The sequence below is a fragment of the Oncorhynchus keta genome, chromosome 29 (genome assembly GCF_023373465.1).
Source record: "Oncorhynchus keta strain PuntledgeMale-10-30-2019 chromosome 29, Oket_V2, whole genome shotgun sequence".
Lineage (NCBI taxonomy): Eukaryota > Metazoa > Chordata > Actinopteri > Salmoniformes > Salmonidae > Oncorhynchus > Oncorhynchus keta.
Genome location: NC_068449.1, coordinates 24660231 through 24679595, shown reverse-complemented (window position 1 = coordinate 24679595; position 19365 = coordinate 24660231). Strand labels below are relative to the sequence as shown.

Genomic DNA, 19365 nt, shown 5'->3' with positions numbered 1-19365 from the left:
CAACACCACTTCCAGCAGCATCTGGTCTCCCATCCAGGAACTGACCAGGACCAACCCTTCTTAGCTTCAGAAGCAAGCCAGCAGTGGTATGCAGGGTGGTATGCTGCTGATAGTTGTGATGGGCTGAGGGGTTGGATTAAAGAGCTTATGTTTGGTCATGTATTATTGTTATGTCATTGCTTTATATAAAAGTATGTGTTAAATAAGAAATAAAAACCATGTCTGTATATGGAAGAATACACGTTTAACATTTTCTAGCTATCAATTGGTCGAAAGAACAGACGACTTTTGGTCAACCAAGAATTCTTTTTTTTAGTCTGGGACAGCCCTAATGCAGATAGTCCAGGCAGCTATTTTATGAACTATTTAGCAGTCTTATGGCTTGGGGGTTGAAGCTGTTCAGGGCCCTGTTGATTCCCAACTTGGTGCATCGGTAGTGCTTGCTGTGCGGTAGCAGAGAGAACAGTCCATGAGTTGGGTGGCTGGAGTCTCTGACAATCTTTAGGGCCTTCCCCTGACACCGCCAGGTATAGAGGTCCTGGATGGCAGGGAGCTTGGCCCCAGTGATGTACTGGCCCGTACGCACTACCCTCTGTCTGATGCCAAGCGGTCTGATACCAAGCGGTGATGCAGCCAGTCAGGATGCTCTCAGTGGTGCAGCTGTAGAACTTTTTGAGAATCTAAGGGCCCATGCTGAATCTTTTCAGTCTCCTGAGGGAGAATAATTGTTATCGTGGTGTGGTGGTGTGTGTGGACCATGTTAATTTCTTAGTGATGTGGACACAGAGAAACTTGAATCTCTCAACCCGCTCCACTACAGCCCCATCGATGTCGCTGTGCTCGGCCCTCAGCTTCCTGTAGTCCACGATCAGCTCCTTTGTCTTGCTGACGTTGAGGGAGAGGTTGTTGTCCTGGTAACACACTGCCAGGTCACAGACCTCCCTATAGGCTGTCTCTCTTCTCATCGGAAGAGGCTAGATGGAAGTAGCGGAGGTTTATTAAAGGCCTTCGTGCTCCAGAGCTCTGCTGATACAGCACGGCATCTCCTATGTCCCCCTCAGGGCCAGAAGGCTGCATGGAGGTGGGAGTGTAGAGGTTTAGGGAGTGTAGAGGTTTAGGGAGTGTAGAGGTTTAGGGAGTGTAGAGGTTGAGGGAGTGGAGGGGTTGAGGGAGTGGAGGGGTTGAAGGAGTGGAGAGGTTGAGAGAGTGGAGAGGTTGAGGGAGTGGAGAGGTTGAGGGAGTGGAGAGGTTGAGGGAGTGTAGAGGTTGAGGGAGTGTAGAGGTTGAGGGAGTGTAGAGGTTGAGGGAGTGTAGAGGTTGAGGGAGTGTAGAGGTTTAGGGAGTGTAGAGGTTTAGGGAGTGTAGAGGTTTAGGGAGTGTAGAGGTTGAGGGAGTGGAGGGGTTGAGGGAGTGGAGGGGTTGAAGGAGTGGAGAGGTTGAGAGAGTGGGTCTCTTGAAAGCTAGAGGAGTACTGACAGTTTTGTATGCATCTGCAAGGCATTAGGAAAACAAACCAAGACTACATGACCCTCTTGGATTTAAAATCAACTCGATTGTTGTTCAGGTTTGCCTTTAATTTGATATAAATATCAAATTAGCGAGCAGCCAAACACAATAGAGAAAAAGATTGTTGACATTGAAGATTACTGTCATTATCATGAATTCAATGGCATAGTCTTGTGGAGTGAATGCATCAGGCCGCAGGCGCCTACATGCAGTTCATTGAACCTCTGCTTTCAGGCCTATACATAATAGCCAATACTTTTGATGTCATCTGTTATCACGTTTTTGTCTCCAGCCATATATTTAGAGATGCCTGGGCTTAGCGTAGCAACAATTGTCAGGGTGCATTAGGTTAATGGCTGTGTTGCTTGTGTGTAGGATTAACAATGTGACTGCCCCTTCACAACACATCCACCAGAAATGATTTATTTAACTGTGTTATCCACTCAGAAGCATGATTATGTTGTGGCAAATTCTGAAACAATAGTTTCTGTGCTGTCACGTCGGATCCTGTCTGAATGAGCTGAAGCGCTTGCTTGGCCTTGTGTTTTTTTTTCCCAGTGTCTGACTGTCAGCAGGTACAGCTGCTGCGCCACAATGGCCGCTGCTGTATGTTGATGTGGATCAGTAGACAGCTCTCCTGTCTGTCTGCGCAGCCCCTTACAGCCGCTGCTGCCCTGATGTCTGTCTGCTTGAACACTTATCCTGTCTATTCCCATCATTCTGCTGCTTCGATGCCTCCAGGAGTAGTTAGCAAGCAACCGCTCAGCGCTACGTCACTGTCATTCTCTAAAGCAGCCAGCGGTGTGGAGAGAGAATATGGGGGGTGCGTGTGACCCACTGCCAGGAATCAACTGCAACCAGTTCCAGAGGTCACCTCTCTTCACAGTATGTTGTATTTATGAGTCCAGAGTCATGCCCTCTTCTGTGTAGTTAATGTGACTCAGTCAATGGTAGATTATGCTTCTGGTATTGTCAGGGGGATGGCAGAATATGGAGAAAGGAGAGCCATAAGAGGATTATACAGTAGTAGGCTGGCTGTCAGTAGATCTATGCCTTCATGAACCCCACTGAACTCCAGACACCACAGCCACAGCTGTTCCCATCTGCTTTAGGAACAGCCTGATGATGCTCAGACATTTCATATGCTGCCCTGACTACATTCTACCTAACAGAGAATAGCCTGCTGTCATGTTGCTCTGCTTAGGATCTCACCATGTTATCGTGGGTGTAGCCTAGTGTTTAGGACATTGTGTTTTGTATGATTTATTGACAGGGACATTGTAGACGTTGTACAATACCATGAGGAAAGGGAGCAGGACCTGCAGGGAGAACAGAACGGGGGGGGAGGATAGGAAGGGACGTTCTGAACGGTAGGGTACTCAGTCTACATTCTCCGTGAGAGCCTGAAAGTTCCTATTTAAATCCCTTATCCTTATCCCACCCCCTCATCCTCACCCACCCCAGCAGCTGGACTCTGCCTATTTATAGAGGCACAGCTGCCCAGTGAGAGTTGAAGACTGTAGAGCAGCTCTGGGGAGAGAGGGGAGGCGCTCCCAGCACAGTTAGTGGGGGAGTAAACTACGCTTTGCACTCAGCTGTGCAACACGGCACACATTCTAGGCAAGGGTCCTCACTGTCTGTGCAACTTGTGTCCAATCACTTTGCAGAAAAATGTTGGCTTGCTGCACTGTAAGTCTGATCTATCAAGTTCACAGAAACCAAATATTTATTTTCAAGTTAAGCTTAGTATTTTTGGCAGTAGACGACACATGGATGTTAACAAAAGATTACAGTCATTTCCATCGAAAAAGACCCATGAGCACCAACATATGAAGTCATAGGAGCATATCTACATTTACATTTACATTTAAGTCATTTAGCAGACGCTCTTATCCAGAGCGACTTAATTGGGTGTCAAATGAAATCTGAAATGAAGGTATAGATAAAACATTTTTTTACTATTTTCCATCTGATTTCTTGATAAACAGATAGAAAAGTGGTCTTAGAAAACATCTACCAGAAAGTTTTAAAAAGTATCAGAAATACATTTAAACATAATAATGTTGGCGTTAAGACCCCTGACAACTAATATCAACACGTATATTTCGTTTTGGAGAAATTGTTTACCTTCTGTAAGTTTAGGAAATATTGCCTTGTGCTTTGTAATTCCGCTCCCAAAAACCCCAGATATCTTTAAGATATTTTCTAATTTCTCTCCCTCATGAGGAGGGAGTATACTGAAAGTTCACAGACGTATAAAGTAATGGTAAATCTACCAATTTAGTTATAGTGATTTAACTGATATCAATGTTGTTTATCAATTATGAAGTGATTGGTAACGGAATTACCCAAAAATCAGTAACGTTATTACTGCAAATGAATTGGCTATAATGGGAAATCTTAATAGTACCAAACTAGTTGGGCCACCTGCTACTGTCCTCCCTTCCACCTGCTACTGTCCTCCCTTCCACCTGCTACTGTCCTCCCTTCCACCTGCTACTGTCCTCCCTTTCACCTGCATACTGTTATGTTCTGCTCATAACTGTTTTCTTTGTCTTTCTGTTGTCTATGGGTCAAACCAAGAGTGTTAAAATAGTCTGTCTGGACAAACTCACTCACTCACCAGTTAATGTCACCTCTCCCAGTTCTTACTGACACCTCTCCCATGAGCCCCCTCTCTTTCCATTTACTGTATCCAGCATCCTCGCCCACTGACCAACCGACCAACAGCGGATGTCCATGGACGTTGAAAAGTTTACATTTGGTCAGTCCACCCAAGCCTGTTAACCTCCACGGATTGACCAGACTGGACCAAATCTGAACCTATCATATACAGTGCATTCAGAATAAAAAATGTTAACATGTTTGCAAACTTATTACAAATAAAACACAGAAATACCTTATTTACATAAGTATTCAGCCCCTTTGCTAGGACTAGAAATTGAGATGATTCAGATGCGTTCAAATTCAGGTGCATCTTGTTTCCATTGATCATCCTTGAGATGTTTCTACAACTTGATTGGAGTCCACCTGTGGTAAATTCAATTGGTTGGACATGATTTGAAAAGGCACACACCTGTCTGGTCCCACAGTTGACAGTGCATGTCAGAGGAAAAACTTAGCCATAAGGGCGAAGGAATTCTCAGAGACAGGATTGTGTTGAGGCAAAAATCTGGGGAAGGGTACCAAAAAAATGCCTGCAGCATTGAAGGTCCCCAAGAACACAGTGGCCTCCATCATTCTTAAATGGAAGAAGTTTGGAACCACCAAGACTCTTCCTAGAGCTGGCCGCCCGGCCAAACAGCAATCGGGGGAGAAGGGCCCTTGGTCAGGGAGGTGACCAAGAATCCAATGGTCACTCTGACAGAGCTCCAGAGTTCCTCTGTGGAGATGGGAGAACCTTCCAGAAGGACAACCATCTCTGTAGCACTCCACCAATCAGGTACAAAAGTATCTATATCTACAGTACAGTAAAACGAGTCCTATGTCAACGTAACCTGAAAGGCCGCTCAGCAAGAAAGAAGCCACTGCTCCAAAACCGCCATAAAAAAGACAGACTACGGTTTGCAACTGCACATGGAGACAAACATCGTACTTTTTTGAGAAATGTCCTCTGGTCTGATGAAACAAAAATAGAACTGTTTGGCCATAATTGGGCGGCAGGTAGCCTAGTGGTTAGAGCGTTGGACTAGTAACCGAAAGGTTGCAAGTTTGAATCCCCGAGCTGACAAGGTTCAAATCTGTCGTTCTGCCCCTGAGTAAGGCAGTTAACCCACTGTTCCTAGGCCGTCATTGAAAATAAGAATTATGTGGATATATTGAAGCAACATCTCAAGACATCAGTCAGGAAGTTAAAGCTTGGTCACAAATGGGTCTTCCAAATGGACAATAACCCCAAGCATACTTCCAAAGTTGTTGCAAAATGGCTTAAGGACAGCAAAGTCAAGGTATTGGAGTGGCCATCACGAAGACCTGACCTCAACCCCATAGAAAATTTGTGAGCAGAACTGAAAAAGCGTGTGCGAGCAAGGAGGCCTACAAACCTGACTCAGTTACACCAGCTCTGTCAGGAGGAATGGGCCAAAATTCACCCAACTTATTGTGGGAAGCTTGTGGAAGGCTACCCTAAACGTTTGACCCAAGTTACTCAATTTAAAGCCAATGCTACCAAATACTAATTGAGTGTATGTAAACTTCTGACCCACTGTGAATGTGATGAAAGAAATCAAATCTGAAATAAATCATTCTACTATTATTCTGACATTTCACATTCTTAAAATAAAGTGGTGATCCTAACTCTGACCTAAGACAGGGAATTTTTACTTTTAATTTTTACTTTTACTTAAAATTTTCAGGAATTATGAAATGTATTTGGCTACGGTGTATGTAAACGTCTGACTTCAACTGTATATTATACTGTTCTGAACTCTACTCTGCTCAGCTGTGCTGCGCTGTAGTGTATTGCACTGCACTGTGCTCTGCTACACTGTGATGTTCAAACTTGTGAAACATGATGAGAATGACATTCATATCCATAATTATTCATTTCTGTGTAGTTCAGATCAGGGACCCATGATGTAATTCCGTTATCATAATTCCGTTACCAGGTGTAAATCCACTTCACTTACTGTAGTTCAATAACCAGAATATTTTTTTTTATAAACTCAAGGTGCCATGTCATAGCTTACACCCCAGTCTTTCTGCGCACATCTTTGAATCTTAAAACGGAGCAGATATTTAAGAGTTTTTGGGAAATGTGGTTGCATAAAAACCTGAGGAAGATTTTACCTTAATACCGTTACCAAAATTGGCATCTGTACAGTTCTTCCACTAAATTAGTTTTTGTACATTTTTCAGTGGAAATTGTTAAGTCGTCATTGTGCATAATTGTATGGTTTGTTAAACTTGAAATCAATGTTTTTAGTTTGGCATACATTTTAAAGTGAAAAAACTGAGTCAAAGCGTGAATTCAATTAATGTGAAATTGCACCGTATTGTTGAGATACCTTTGCAATGCTCTCATGCTGTGGTAGCCTACATTACATGCCGTACTGGACATGCTTTACTCTAGGTGGCAAGTCACACAGAAAAGGACAGGGTACAGTAGTGTGTGTGTGCCTCAGTGACACTATCGGCCATCTTGTCAGAGGAGATTTACGAATACAAACGAGAGATGTGAATGAATACAGAGCCCTTCCCCCGCACCTCACTGTCTGAGGATTAAGAGCTGGCAGGATGAGTTTTGGGGTTTGAACAATCCGCCTTTGTCCCGCTCAGGGCACAAGTGCCCTCTGTTAGTTCTGCATCACTGATCTGCACCACCATCTCCCAACTGATTCCCATACTCTCCCCACAATCCCACACGTCTCCACTATCAGGCCTGGCGTACACAAATGTAACAATCTTGTTATTGCCAATTTAACAGTTGATTGTAGAACTTGTTTTTAATCATTTCACCTCTGACACAGCAGCAGCATATTTGCACCAGTTCACTGTTGACAGAATTATCAATGACATGTTATGTTGCCTGTGATGCTATCTTCTGCCTATTTCATCTATCCACTTTTCTATACTTTTAAGTTTGCCTAATTCAATTGTCTCTAAGGTCTGTGATTTAAATCCAATGTCCATCTTCTCTTTTTCTGCTTCTAGGTGATGCCATGTCTGACCTTTTCAGGAAGCCCATGAGTGATGATGGTGAACTGTACACCTCACTCCTGTCCAATCAGAGCAACCCCTCAGGCCAGGATGCCTCTTACCTGTCTGATGACCTGAAGCGTTCCTCTGACCACTCCTCCCAGGACACCTTCGACTCCTACGGTATCTTTGGTTCCCCCCACACCAAGATGACCACTGACCTGGTTGATGTGATGCCTAAGTCCCTGCTGGGGGGCTCCGAGTCGAAGACAGAGGCCTACAACTACATGGATATCAGCCCTGGTGATGACGTCCACAACCTGAGCTGTCCACAACCAGCACCCCTGCATAGTCTGGTGGACACCGGGCTGTCTGGCCTGGACTCCCTGGGAGACTACATGGATAAGAGCCCTGCAGGACACGAGGAGGAAGAGGAGGAGAACCTGGGACCGGCGCTGGACTCCCACTCCTTCCCTTACGTTGAGGAGCCTTCTGAGGATGAGGAGCTGTCTGACTACCGCTCCTACCGCAACCTGGGCACCCCTCAGACCGCTAGCCCTGTGAAGATCATCCTGACCGAGTCCCACCCACCGGCTGCCCCCAAACCTATCCTCCCACAGGCAAACGTGTCTGACAACATCCTCAGCCTGGGCTTGCAGGGCGTCCCCACGGTTACGCTCTCTGAGCCAGAGGACGACAGCCCCGACTCATCCCCCAATGCATCCCCAACAGGTACCTATCGCCCACGCACTCCCACTGTGTCCTTGTAAGTTAGAGTTCACCATAACCATGGTCTGTGGTCTTGGACTATGGTTTAATGACAATTTATGTACAGTATTTCAAGTTGGTAAAAAAAAACACATTTAGATGTAAGTATTTTTTTGTATCTTATTCAGATCCCCATTAGCTCTTTCTGAAGCAGCAGCTACTCTTCCTGGTGTCCACATAAAACATGACATAATACAGAACATCAATAGACAAGAACAGCTCAAGGACTGAACTACATACGTTTAAAATAAGAACCCCAAAAAGTTAGATTGACAGCTGCACATATTGCTGACAGCTACCAACACATCAGTACATATACATATGCCAAACATGCTGACAACACCTTTGCGTTGCATAGTAAATGTACATGTGCATGTTATTCAATCATCTCATCTAAAATGCTCGCGCAGGTCAATGAGTGTCTTCGTTGCCAGGGGCTGAAATATAACTTGGTTTTATTTTGTATGCTCGACGCACTGCAAGTCCAGCCTCTCCCATCTCCTCGTTGTTTTTTAGGAGCATATACAGTTGAAGTCGGAAGTTTACATACACTTAGGTTGGAGTCATTAAAACTTGTTTTTCAAACACTCCACAAATGTCTTGTTAACAAACTATAGTTTTGGCAAGTCGGTTAGGACATCTACTTTGTGCATGACAACAAGTCATTTTTCCAACAATTGTTTACAGACAGATTATTTCACTTATAATTCACTGTATCACAATTCCAGTGGGTCAGAGATTTACATACACTAAGTTGACTGTGCCTTTAAATCATGGGAAAATCAAAATAAATCAGCCAAGACCTCAGAAAAAAAGTCTGGTTCATCCCTGGGAGCAATTTCCAAAAGCCTGAAGGTACCACGTTCATCTGTACAAACTATAGTACGCAAGCATAAACACGAAGGGACCGCGCAGCCGTCATACCGCTCACGAAGGAGACGCGTTCTGTCTCCTAAAGATGAACGTACTTTGTTGCGAAAAGTGCAAATCAATCCCAGAACAACAGCAAAGGACCTTGTGAAAATGCTGGAGAAAACAGCTACAAAAGTATCTATATCCACAGTTTAACAAGTCCTATATCAACATAATTTGAAAGGCCGCTCAGCAAGGAAGAAGCCACTGCTCCAAACCCGTCATAAAAAAAGCCAGACTAGGGTTTGCAACTGCACATGGAGACAAATATCATACTTTTTGGAGAAATGTCCTCTGGTCTGATGAAACAAAAATAGAACTGCTTGGCCATAATGACTATCGTTATGTTTGAAGGAAAAGGGGGAGGCTTGTATGCCGAAGAACACCATCCCAACCGTGAAGCACAGGGGTGGCAGCATCATGTTGTGGGGGTGCTTTGCTGCAGGAGGGACTGGTGCACTTCACAAAATAGATGGCGTCATGAGGGAGGAAAATTATGTGGATATATTGAAGCAACATCTCAAGACATCAGTCAGGAAGTTAAAGCTTGGTTGCAAATGGGTCTTCCAAATGGACAATGACCCCAAGCATACTTCCAAAGTTGTGGCAAAATAGCTTAAGGACAAGAAAGTCAAGGTATTGGAGTGGCCATCACAAAACCCTGACCCCAATCCTATAGAACATTTGTGGGTAGAACTGAAAAAGTGTGTGCGAGCAAGGAGGCCTACAAACCTGACTCAGTTACACCAGCTCTGTCAGGAGGAATGGGCCAAAATTCACCCAACTTATTGTGGGAAGCTTGTGGAAGGCTACCCTAAACGTTTGACCCAAGTTAAACAATTTAAAGGCAATGCTTCTAAATACTAATTGAGTGTATGTACATTTCTGACCCACTGGGAATGTGATGAAAGAAATAAAAGCTGAAATAAATAAATCATTCTCTCTACTATTATTCTGACATTTCACATTCTTAAAATAAAGTGGTGATCCTAACTGACCTAAGACAGGGAATATTTACTCTGAGAAAATGTCAGGAATTGTGAAAAACTGAGTTTAAATGTATTTGGCTACGGTGTATGTAAACTTCTGACTTCAACTGTACCCATGTGTGTTACGAACCAATGTTTATTTTCCTGGACAAATTAGCTAGCAACAGTAAGCTAGCTAAATGTCCATGAATGTTTCATGTGTGTTTCGGCCTGTCCACAAATGAATATAGTTGGTTCACAGTTGGTTTTGATATTTTAACCTGCACATCATGAGCGTGTCTGGTGGGGACAGACAAAAGCAACACTTAGACGATGGCACACGGAGATGCATAGGCAGCGCCGGTTTGGCAAAATGTTAGAGTTATTTAGGTGAGATAGGGGAGAGACGTTATGTTTTTAAGCAACTTTTGCTGTTTGATTGAGTCATTTGAGATCATGGCTTTATTAATACTCTGCATTGCCTTGAATATATTATTATATTATTATTATTATAATTCATTCTGGATTTGGGGACTGTGAAGAGACCCCTGGTGGCATGTCTGGTGGGGTAAGTATGTCTGTCAGAGTTATATGTAAGTTGATTATACAGACAATTTAGACATTTGAACACTAATATTTCTCACAAAAACAAGAATTGATGCAGTCAGTATCTCCTCTACTTTGAGCCAAGACTCTTGAGATTAAACCTCTGTGTATATTGAAGGGAAAAATGTGCTACTGTGTTCTGGGCCAGTTGCAGCTTTTCTCGGTCCTTCTTTGCAGCCCTTGACCATATCACCTTGCAATAGTCAAGATTAGATCAAACTAAAGCCTGCAGGACTTGTTTGGTCAACGGTGGTGTTAAAAATGCTGAGAATCTCTTTATCACAGACAGCCCTCTCATCTTTACAACAATTTAATCAATATGCCTTGACAATTTACAGTCTAAGGTGACACCAAGAAGTTTAGTTTCCTCAACTTGCTCAAGAGCCACATCATTCATTACCAGATTCAGCTGAGGTCTTGAACTTAGGGAATGGTTTGTACCAAATACAATGCTTTTAGTTTTTGACTATCCACACATTCCAAAACGGAATGCAAGCTGTGTTTAGGGTTGCAGTGATTTCACTAGCTGTGGTTGCTAACATGTATAAGGTTGAATCATCAGCGTATATAAACACACAGGCTTTGTTTAATCATAAAAGGACATAAAAACATGTTAATGATGCATTCAATGTCTCATATTAGTACTATAATTCGGCTCTCTTTCGTTTTTCTCTCTATCTCTGCAGAAAAAGAATCCCCTTCCCAAGACCTGTTTACGTCTGTCCCCAGCAGCAAGCCGACCCCGGGGTCCACCAAGGCCAGTGAGCAGGACGTCAGCAGTGCAGAGTCTGGGGACTCTGAGATAGAGCTGGTCTCTGAGGAGCCCCCCCTGCGGAGCCCCCCCAGCACCAAGTCCAGTAACAACCCTTTTGAGCAGTCTCCCAGCAGCAAGGGAGGTTTCAGCCAGGCTGGCAACCCCTTCGACAACCCCCCCAGTGCCAAGGGACCCACATCCTACAGCATCCTGAGGGAGGAGAGGGAGGCTGAGCTGGACAGTGAGCTCTTCATTGAGTCTGCCAATGAGGAGAGCCCCAAGAGAGAGGGGTCTGGCCCCAAACAGGGGGTCAACACCCCTTCACCTCTGATCCTCACCGCCGCGTCCCCCGCCCGCTCTGCCCCAGAACTGGTCCCAGCAGAGCCTGTGACAAGCTCCACCATTAAATCATCCAATGAAAAGAGCAAGAGCCCCATGAAGATGGAGGAGGATCGCCCAACTAAGCCCAAGCCCCCCATGGCCACCGTGCCCCCGGAGGTGAGGTCCGAAAAGCCCCTCCTGGACGACAAGCACGTCACTGAGGGGAAAGGAGACCTGGCTACACCTGCTGCGCCTGTCTTTATGGAGGGCTTTGACAAACAGAAAAGTAAGCCCTGTAATTCATTAATCAACTCGTCTGTTGATTCATAATTTGTATGTTATTTCTGGAATCGTGCTGCCCATGATGAACCCTGCATTTCAACATACAATCTGTAGTGATAAACCTACCTACTGTAGTCACACTATTATCCCTCCTTGAAGCCATGTTGTCTTCATAACTTATCTTTCCTTGTTGCAGTTGTGTTGCATCTGCATTATATCATCACAACACTACAGAAATTGCTCAAGCAGCTTATGGAACAGGTAGTATGGTATCTGTTGGTGCATTTGTTTGTCAGTGGAGGATCCAGTGGCTGTTTGGTTGCCGTGTTTTAACACTAGTAACTGCACGTTTTTTAACCAGGCTGTTGGTATGACTATGGAATCCCTCTCATACAGCAAGCAGGTTGTTCACGTACTGTTTTTACTGCCCTGAGTGTGTGACGCACCAGAAGAGATAACATGGAGGGTCATGGTGTGTTGTTATGGTGCCTTTGTTGACAATGTCAGGAAATGAAAGTGTTGCTGTGAGACGGCTGATTCCGTGGTGGGTGTGAGCATCGTGGATCATTGAGCTGCTGCATGATTTCAAGATCTGCTTCCCTCTGGTGGTTGGCTGCAGTTACAAAACATGTCTGAGAACAGCCTTTTTACGATGATAATCAACAAAGGATGAGCCTCTCTCTATTCTACGTCATTGAAGGTATCATAACTAATCCCTCACTCTCATGTAGGATTTTAAGACACAGCCTTGACTCTCTCTTCCAAATCCCGAACAGGCCATCTGTCTCCCAACACCCAGTACCATCATCATGTCAGGAAGTAACTCAGACAGACATATCATCACAGATCACGCCAGAGATCACGCCAGCCAATTTGCACCACATCGAGCCAGAGTTCTTTGTGTGTGTTAAGCCAGACATTTTGTTTTTGGCACTTATTATTTGTCTTTCTTCTGTTTGCTTCTTTTTTCATCCTTCTTGTAAACAGTGGGTTTTTGTAACCCTGTGGTGTCAAATCTGGAACACAAGCATCGACTTAAGCTTAGGAGGATTCACTTCCTGTATGGCTAGATGCAGTGATAGAAATATCACCTTTCAGTTGTTCTATGGTTCTTTCGCTGTCGCGGCACAACATCCACCTGTGGTATGTAACTGCCGCTCTTTTCTTCCGTTGGGGAGAGTAAAGAGGAGTGGAAACATTAAGGATGTGCTTGAGTTAAAAGCCCGAAGCTCCCCTCCTCTCCTGGTGTTTACAAACAGACACACACAGAAGGTTCTCGAATTCCTAAAAGCAGGTCAACCCATTTGATGCAGTTTATATTCCTCCACCACTAGGTGGTGCAGGGCACCATAGACTATAACAGAGGTCCGTGTGTATGCTGGAGAGAAGACGAGCAGAGCAGACATCATGTACCACAGCCTGTGCAGCTCCACAGCAGTTGCCATGGCAACACCTTCCTAAGGGGGAGCACACAGCACAGGCTCATATATTTTTTACGGTTGCAGTGAGCAGAAGGTGTAACAGGGACGTCGACAGGGCTGTCTGGACACAGACTGACTGTACCAATGTCACTGAAATAGAGGGGGTCAATGTTTATAACATTATAAATCATGAGGATATGTTTATTCTCTATCCAAGCCCACAGACACTGTTTAGACATGATACTGTCCATTGCACACAGCTCGTTACATGCCTCCATGCATCACTGTGAGTCCATAGCTGTTTGTCAGGCTATTTGCCCTGATAATGCATCCTGGTGGAAAAACCTAAAGCACAAGCTGAACCACAGCCTGAATGCAGTAAACCTAAAAGAACATTGAGGGCTGTACTGTAGGCTACAGTGTGATGGTTATGAATTATTGAAAATACCAGCACTTAGGCTGTTCAATATTTAGTGAGACGTATTGAAAATAACTCCAGTATTTGCGTGATATTGACTGCAAACGTAAACATTCTTTGTACCAATCATACAAAGGGCAGAGGAGTTGATTATTTGCCAGATTATTCATTGGCAACGCTAGGTCCATACCCCAGCAGTAGCCTATAGAATCCTCAGTTCCTAACACGAAACTCTGTTCATAATGATGAATATACATACATGCTGTGAGACGTCTGTTGTGAGTCTGGGTTCTGTGTGTGTTTCATAGGTGTGTTAAATGTGGAACGGTAGGTTGACGAGGGTGTGTCATTGTTATCACTCTCCCAGTCTGTGGGCTCTGTGGGAGAGCTGTTTTCATGGCGGAGAGTCTTTAGTCTCAATGCTGTAAAAGATGACGTCAGATTTTTTTACATTGTAATTTCAACCTGGCACTTTATCTGTAAATGATCCTATATACAATATGGATCATGATTAAACTAGCCTGGGGGTGGGATAGGATATATGCCTATTTCCGACTGAGCTTCATCAAAGGGCATGTTGGTTAACTCTTTCACTGCCAATTCCCCATGCCCAACGCCCTAGTCTGCTTTGAGAATCAGGATCAGCACGGGAACTTTTATTGTGAAATAGTGCTTGCCTCCCCTTTCAAGAAAAAGACTACCCCCCCTCCCCTCCCCTCCCCAGGCACTAAATCATTGCATGGATGATTTGCTGCAGTAGCAACTGTGGTGTTGTATTTACAATTCGATCACTCCCTCTCCTCCTTCTGTTCTCGCCAACACTGCTCCACAGCATCAGTCTGTGTGCTCTGCGAGCCAACCAGTACCTTGAAAACCTTGCCTCCCTCCCTCTCGTCTCCGCATCTCTCCCTCATCTCATCTCATCCTTCCAACCATTCATGCCATTGTGGGATGACTGAGTGAGTCAGTGGCACAAGAAGAGGAAGAGCTAGAAGAAAACAGAGAACTGAAAGAAAGGGAAATCAGGGAGATAACTGATCATCAGCATGCAGTCCACTGCAGACGGTACCAAGAAGGAGTGCTCCTGGAGCAGCTGGAAAGGCCAGGGTACTGATGCGTTTGCTGTGTTTATTGTGTGTATCTCTGTCTGTGTGTTAGGAGTGTGTATCTAGGCTGTGAGTGGTAAAATGATGTATGTATGAGGAGCATGTGTATGTATGCTTCTAGTGCAGCTGTAGTTTGTGTGTGTGTGTGAAAGGGGGATGTTGCATGTATGGTTGTGGGGGGTATCCATGGTGTGTGTTAGTCGAGGCCTGGGTGATCAGGCTGAGCTGTTTACCTTCACCAGGGGGGTGACAGCAGACACGCCCTGATCACGCTCTCTCTCTCTGCCGTGTGAGACAAAGGGCAAAGGTAGGTGTGAGACGTAATGATGAATGTACACACACATGCTGTGAGCCATCTGTGTTGTGTGTCTCTGTTCTGTGTGTGTTTTTATATGTGTGTTAATGTGAAGGGTGTGTCATTGTTATCACTCTCCCGGTCTGAGGGCTCTGCGGGGAAGCTGTTTTCAGAGTCTTTGAGTATTTTGTGTGCGAGGCTGTCGGAGCATCCGGACAGCACTGACATACTGTCTCCATGGCAACCAAGGCGCACCCATCCTGATTACATCAGTCTCATCCATCGGCTGCCAGGGCACTTTGCAGCTACTGGAAGAGAAAGGCACAGCCTCCGTCTGTCTCTTTCTCCATCATGGTGTGCATTAGTCTCACCTCTGGGTTAGGAAGAGAGAGGAGAGAATGGTTTCCCTTCCTCCTCCCTGCCTTTCCAACTGGCTGTAATTTTCTATGGCAGCCATGTTTATTATACTGTATTGTGTGTAATATGGAGATGGAGTTGGTTGGTCTGCCTTTTCCTTACCTGACAGTGGGTGATTTTAAGTGTGTATTTAGAATGGAAAATAGAATAGAATCTACCAAATGAAAATGTAAGACTATAGCCTACATTATCTTCAATAAAATACACAGAAGGAGCCACACATAGACCTGGGGATACAATAAGTAGGTATTTTTTTATTCCATTACTGAGAGTTGTGAGCAGAATAGCTTGTGTTCACTGAGCTTTCACTATGGCCTGAAATAAGGTTTTAGGCTGTGTTTATGAACAGGCCTATGTCATCATCTGTCTGACTGGGTTTGTTTAAAACATTCACTTTCTTTCCCTCTTACCAATAAAAGTTGGAACAGTCAACACAACCAAGGGTGAAATTGACCATTTGGGTGGTATTTAGTTTGAATAAGCTGTTAAAGCAAAGTACTGTACATACAGGCATGTCTACATGTTTACACATGCTAGCTTGGGGCATGGATTAAGGCACTGTCGATAACTTTAGTTGTCTAATCGGGTCAGGCTCAAACTGGTTCACTCTTGTTCTACCCAAAAATGTAGCCTAGAACATCATTGACAAACCTGTAGAGTAAGAAATATTGCATCAGTTTGTTGATTTTGACTACCAGAACCAGAAATCATACAGGCCTGTATCAGTGATCAGTGTGTGGCTGTGTGCCACGGTACTTCCTGTACGTTCTGGTTCCACTTCAGGTGTTCATGCTGGCTGGGAGGGACAGTAATAATCCCCAGGGTCTCTACAGACCAAAGAGCTTGGCAGCAAGACTCACCCATGACTGTACACTCAAGTCAGTACCTAAGTGAGATATAACCTAGGCCTACTACCATTACTAATGATTTACTGTGCAGAGTACCATCCACATATTATCCTTCACGTCCTTGTACTATATCAAAATGCGCCACTGAACACATTATGTTTGGTGTTAATGCATGACATTTTTTTGTCAACATAGTGTCTAGACAGGCCACATTGACGTTTTAAGATTGATAGATAATAACATAATACGTGTCAAGATTTTAAAATGATGTTAGCATTCTTGTATTTTTGAAATACATTTCAGAATGAAATTGTTTAGAAGCGTATAATATTGTTATTGGACCTGTTCTAAGCCCAAATATGCCAAATATATGATTTGTGAACTACAGCTGTTTCTGTACCATACTATATATTTTAGTCTTTGGACACATGGGGTTACTGTTTTTTTTTACACATTTCACAAACCAAGTTATGTAAATACTTCTTGAGATATATATACACACCTACTCATTCAAGGCTTTTTCTTTATTTTTACTAATAGTGAAGACATCACAACTATGAAATAACACATATGGAATCATGTAGTAACCAAAAAAGTGTTAAACAAATCTAAATATATTTGAGATTATTCAAAGTAGCCACCCTTTTTTTCCCTTGATGACAGCTTTGCACCCTCTTGGCATTCTCTCAACCACCTTCATGACGATTGCTTTTCCAACAGTCTTGAAGGAGTTCCCACATATGCTGAGCAGTTGTTGGCTGATTTTCCTTCACTCTGTGGTCCAACTCATCCCAAACCATCTCAATTTGGTTGTGGTCGGGTGATTGTGGAGGCCAGGTCATCTGATGCAGCACTCCATCACTCTCCTTGGTCAAATAGCCCTTACACAGCTTTGAGGTGTGTTTTGGGTCATTGTTCTGTTGAAAAACAAAATCTAGTTCCACTAAATGCAAAGCAGATGGAATGGCGCATCGCTGCAGAATTCTGTGGTAGTCATTCTGGTGTGCCTTGAATTCTAAATAAATCACTGACAGAATCACCAGAAAAGCACCCCCACACCATCACACCTCCTCCATGCTTCACGTTGGGAACCACACATCCAGAGATCATCCGTTCACCTACTCTACGTCTCACAAAGACACTGAGGTCTTCGGTCTGACTCATCAGACCGAAGCACAGATGTCTATTGCTCGTGTTTCTTGGCCCAAGTAGGTGGTTTCTTTGCAGCAATTCGACCATGAAGACCTGATTCACGCAGTTTCCTCTGAACAGTTGATGTTGAGATGTGTCTGTTACTTGATCTGAGGTGCAGTTAACTCTAATGAACCTATCCTCTGCAGCAGATGTAACTTTGGGTCTTCCTTTCCTGTGGCGGTCCTCATGAGAGCCAGTTTCATCATAGCCCTTGATAGTTTTTGCAACTGCAATTGAAGAAACTTTCAAAGTTCTTGAAATGTTCCGTATTGACTGACCTTCAGGTCTCGAAATAATGATGGACTGTCGTTTCTCTTTGCTTATTTGAGTTGTTCTTGCCATAATATGGACTTGGTCTTTTACCAAATAGGACTATTTTCTGCATACCACCTCTACCTTGTCACAACACAACTGATTGGCTCAAACGCATTAAGAAGGAAAGAAATTCCACAAATGAACTTTTAACTAAAGTTGAGGCTCCTGAGTGGCGCAGCGGTCTAAGGCACTGCATCTCAGTACAAGAGCCATCGCTACAGACCCTGGTTCGATTCTGGGCTGTATCACAACCGGCCGTGATTGGGAGTCCCATAGGGAGGCGCACAATTGGCCCAGCGTGGTCCGGGTTAGGGGAGGGTTTGGCCGTCATTGTCAAATAAGAATTTGTTCTTAACTGACTTGCCTAGTTAAATAAAGGTTACATTTAAAAAACAAGGCACACCTGTTAATTGAAATGCATTCCAGGTGACTACCTCATAAAGCTGGTTGAGTGAATGCCAAGAGTGTGCAAAGTTGTCATCAACCTTTGGCTACTAACTTTTTTGGTTACTACATGATTCCATGTTATTTCATAGTTTTGATGTCTTCATTATTATTGTAGAAAATAGTACAAATAAAGAAAAACCCACAAATGAGTAGGTGTGTCCAAACCTTTGTCTGGTATGGTATATGAAAACAATATTGAATGAAATCCACACTCTCTCTCACACATACACCCCTAAAGTCCATGCAGTATTTGCAAATCCATAGAGACTGGAGGGTTAAGCATTTTACATTTTCTCTCCTCAGAACTTAATAATGTTTGGTATATAGATTGTCTGAACCGATATATACAAATCTACACACTCCCCTCCTCTCTCTCACACACACCCCTAGAGTGTATCGGCAGTTTATGGAGTAATTTTATCAGAGTTTGTTTCTCTGTCAGATCTTAAACATCTGGACTGCTGAGTGTACAAAACATTAGGAACACCTTCCTAATATTAAGTTGCACCCTCTTTTACCCTCAGAATAGCCTCAATTCATCGGGCCATGGACTCTACAAGGTGTCGAAAACATTCCACAGGGATGCTGGCCCATGTTGACTCCAATGCTTCCCATAGTTGTGTCAAATTGGCTGGATGTGCTTTGGGTGGTGGACCATTCTTGATACTGTTAAGTGTGAAAAACCCAGCAGCGTTGCAGTTCTTGACACATCCGGTGCGCCTGTCACCTACTACCATACCCCGTTCAAAGGCACGTAAATATTTTGTCTTGCCCATTCACCCTCTGAATTGCACACATACACACTCCATGTTTCAAGGCTTAAAAATCCTTCTTCAACCCGTCTCCTCCCCTTCATCTACCCTGATTTGAAGTGGATTTAACAGGTGACATCAATAAGGGATCATAGCTTTCACCTGGATTCACCTGGTCAGTCTGTCATGGAAAGAGCACGTATTCATAATGTTTTGTACACTCAGTGTATATAAAAACAATATCTAAAGAAATCCACACGCACTCACACGCGGGTGTGCATTGATGTCTGTGGTATGTGTGTACACGGGTGTGCTTGTGAGAGAGGGAGAGAAAGAGGGAGTATGCTGTAGCAGGCCTCACTTGCCATTGACTTGCATTCAATTTGCTTATGCTGTAT

General features: G+C 44.0%; 1 protein-coding gene across 2 annotated transcripts in view; it reads left to right on the top strand.

The window, feature by feature from the left end:
• The window catches only part of LOC118362565 (reticulon-1-A-like), a 53585-nt gene that overhangs the window by 26114 nt on the left and 8106 nt on the right, over positions 1–19365 (top strand). The window contains exons 2-3 of one of the 2 annotated variants that reach the window (XM_035742990.2): positions 7159–7875; positions 11084–11758. In XM_035742990.2, coding sequence (XP_035598883.1) covers positions 7159–7875; positions 11084–11758 — 1392 coding nt within the window. Of the gene's footprint in view, positions 1–7158; positions 7876–11083; positions 11759–14391; positions 14701–19365 lie in introns of those variants that run through there. The other variant, XM_035742991.2, reaches the window with a different exon arrangement.